Source organism: Tupaia chinensis, unplaced genomic scaffold (genome assembly GCF_000334495.1).
Source record: "Tupaia chinensis unplaced genomic scaffold, TupChi_1.0 Scaffold000628_1, whole genome shotgun sequence".
NCBI lineage: Eukaryota > Metazoa > Chordata > Mammalia > Scandentia > Tupaiidae > Tupaia > Tupaia belangeri.
The window spans coordinates 2,148,422-2,151,470 of NW_006160148.1; the positions used below are offsets into that span (position 1 = coordinate 2,148,422).

The following is a 3,049-nucleotide window of genomic DNA, read 5'->3' on the forward strand; positions in this document are numbered from 1 at the left end:
TCCGAGTTGGTTACAGAGGCACAGAAAGCTCTACTACTCTGCAGCGCAAGTCTTGGCTTACACGACAGAGAGGCATTAGGACACGCCACCGGCCCTGGCTGAGTGTAACCTAAAAGCAAACGAGCCACAGCATGTGCCTCTAACTAGGGTCTTAAGATCCCCCCCGACCTGTTCGCTAGAAACACCACTTGTGCAGATTAGCCTTTTTAACCAGGGCACGCGAACAAAAAAACCGCTTGTTTGCAAATAAACATCAGAAAGAATATAGTAACAGCTGATCGGGGCCCAGGCAGCAGGACAAAGTGGGGATTGTGGGGAAGACAATGAGAACAGCGCTGGGGCAGGAAGCCGAGGGCAGAGCGCTCGCAGCCCTGGGTATGCTGGGTATGTGCGGCGGCCCAAAGGCTCCCTCTGACACCAACACAAACTAGTCCTCACAGCCTCGCCCTTGATGACCTAACGGGGTTAAAGAAGTCACCGCCACCAACAGCACTGTGCAGCTTTATTAACCATTCAAGTACAGTAGCATCTCGTAGGATCGGGGCAGAACTGGGATGGAAAAGTGAACAGATATTCAGCATAAAATAGAAAAGATATTCAGAATCAAGCAGTTCCAAAGAAGCCACTACATACTCTTCTTCACACACGGGATTTCACAGAGCCAATACAGTACTAGCCATTAAGCCAGCACACCGAGTGCGAGATATTCAGCATCTAACAGTTCCAAAGAAGCCACTACATACTCTTCTTCACACACGGGATTTCACAGAGCCAATACAGTACTAGCCATTAACCCAGCACACCGAGTGCGCTGAAGTAGAAAAGATGCAACGAGAAAAATAGCTACATTAGAAAGACCTTCAACACTTTAGAAAAAGAGTCAAACACTTTCAGTTTCTCCCCTTGAGCCCCTAAAACAACATCTTACGGTCGGAGTCTACCTATAGTCCTACGTCAGCTTCTAGGGTATGTGTCAGGAGGGGGCAAAGAAAAAGGACACTGGCCAGTACAGTCTTTGGATATTTAGGAAGGGGTGGGGAGAAGTCAGTTCTCAGGGTCAGTTAGTCGGCCTCGGTCTCGTCGGCAGGATCTTTGGACTCTTTGTTCTTCCGCACTTCCTCAACGTGCTTGTCCTGGGAAGAAACCGCATCGTCAGTCACGGACGAAGCCCGTCAGGTGAGCCCCCCGTGGCTCTGCTCTAAGGCAGCGCTGTCCAGGGCCCGGGTCCCTTGCGGGACCTAACGCCTAGGCCTCCCACTGCTCACCCAGAAACAGCCACTGCTGCTGGGAATGACTGGCTATTCCATCTTTCTTTTTTTTGAGAGGTTTTTCGCTATAGGGCGCGTGTGCTCGCCAGACAGACAGAGACAGAGAGACAGAAAGCAGGAAACCACCCCCCAGGGGGGGTGGCCACGCCACAATCCCTTCTCCTCTCGGGATCTTGGGCACGCACGCACACGCCCAGCGTGAGTTTAAGCCACCGGGTCTGGGACTCGAACTGTGGTCAACTACATGGGAGTCCAGCGACATAGCCATTACGTTAACTGCTGGTCCCTGGCTATTCCATCTTGAGACAAGACGCTCCCACCGAATGTGAGGCCGGCAACGAGTGATGCGATGACCCAGACACCTCCCGCTAAGGCAACCAGCGCAAGCCGATTCCTGGGCGCAAACACCAGGCTAACCCCGCCGCACGCCAAAGGCCCACCTTCTCTCGCAAACGCTCCAGCTTCGCCGCCATCTGTGCCTCGCGGTTCTCTTTGTTAGCTTCCATTTTGTGGGTCAGCTTCTCCTCCGCCATCTTACTGAAGTTGTTGTTCTCCTCTATGGCTTTCTGGAGCACTTCCTTCTCGTGCTCCCGTTTCTCAGCAAGCTGCTTCAGGACTTCAGCTTCATGGGACTGGAAAAAAGGTACCAGGCTGGGCTCTATGAAATGCATCTGGCATTCATTAAAATAATAATCGATTTTATATGGGGGGCTGCAAGCAGGCAGAAAGGTCGGTCCCTTTTTTGGGGGGAGAATGGGTGTCCATAGGGCATGTGGGCTTGCTGGAGACAGAGAGGGAAAGTCAGAAATCTCCCCCCTCCCCTCACTGGGGCAGAGGAAGGCCACGCTGCAATCCCTTCTCTATTCTCTCGGGCCCACGTGCACATTTGCCCCATATGATTTTCAAATTGTCAGGTCTGGGACTCGAACCATAGTCAGCCAGGTGGGAGTCCAGTGCCCTTAATCACCACCGCACCTGTTGGTCCCAGAGAGGTCCCTTTAAGTAATATTGAAATTAGGATCCGAATTACCCCATCATAAAATACTGTGAAAAATCATTCTTCTTCCAGTATTTGTATTTATTTTGGAAAACTGTCCGAATTTTTTCAAAGATCTCTTCCTTAAAGAAATACTCATAAGATTTTCTTCTTAATGGTATCCAGATGACTTTAGAAATGTACACTAGGGAATGACATTTTATAATAAAGCATTTTGGTTATTTAACCCCAAAGAAAACTGGCATATTTTGTGGAAAACTTAATCAAAATTGATAATATATGAATGATAGAAAATTTTACACCAAGCCTCAGTTTACTGTTTATGCCAAGATTTCAAAGGGCTTACAGCTTTCTTCCGTGGAAAGGGCCCCGAATTTCCACACCGTCTCCAGGTGTGCCCCCTTGGACAGCCTGATGCCTATCAGACCCAGCTGCGCGTGGAAACCCAGCTGCGCGTGGAGACCCAGCTGCGCGTGGAGACCCAGCTGCAGTGGTGCATAGCAAGTGTCCCTCTGGGAGACCAGCAGGTGGCGTGGTGGTTAAGGTGCTGGACACTTCCATATGGCCGACTACGGTTTGAGTCCCGGACCTGGTGGCTTGCTCTCTCCCTTTCCCTCTCTCTCTGTGTCTCTGGTCAAATTTAAATAAAATGTATTAAATATTAAAAAAAAAAAAGTGTCCCTCTGTCGAGTCTCCAGCTGCATGGCTTCTTCCTGCACTCCCACGACACGGAAGGCAGGCAGCTGACGCGGTGGCGTAACACTGCCACTCTTCCCCGGAAACG

At 50.4% G+C, this 3,049-nt stretch overlaps 1 protein-coding gene across 4 annotated transcripts in view; it reads right to left on the reverse strand.

Annotated features, from left to right (window-relative positions):
* Window positions 1-1,007: 1,007 nt before the first annotated feature.
* Window positions 1,008-3,049, reverse strand: part of STMN1 (stathmin 1) — a 7,563-nt gene continuing 5,521 nt past the window's right edge. For all 4 annotated transcript variants that reach the window (XM_006159423.3, XM_006159422.3, XM_006159425.3 and 1 more), the window contains exons 4-5: window positions 1,709-1,900; window positions 1,008-1,133 (exon numbers count right to left, since the gene is read on the reverse strand). In XM_006159423.3, coding sequence (XP_006159485.1) covers window positions 1,062-1,133; window positions 1,709-1,900 — 264 coding nt within the window. In that variant the 3' untranslated portion in view covers window positions 1,008-1,061. The remainder of the gene's footprint in view (window positions 1,134-1,708; window positions 1,901-3,049) is intronic.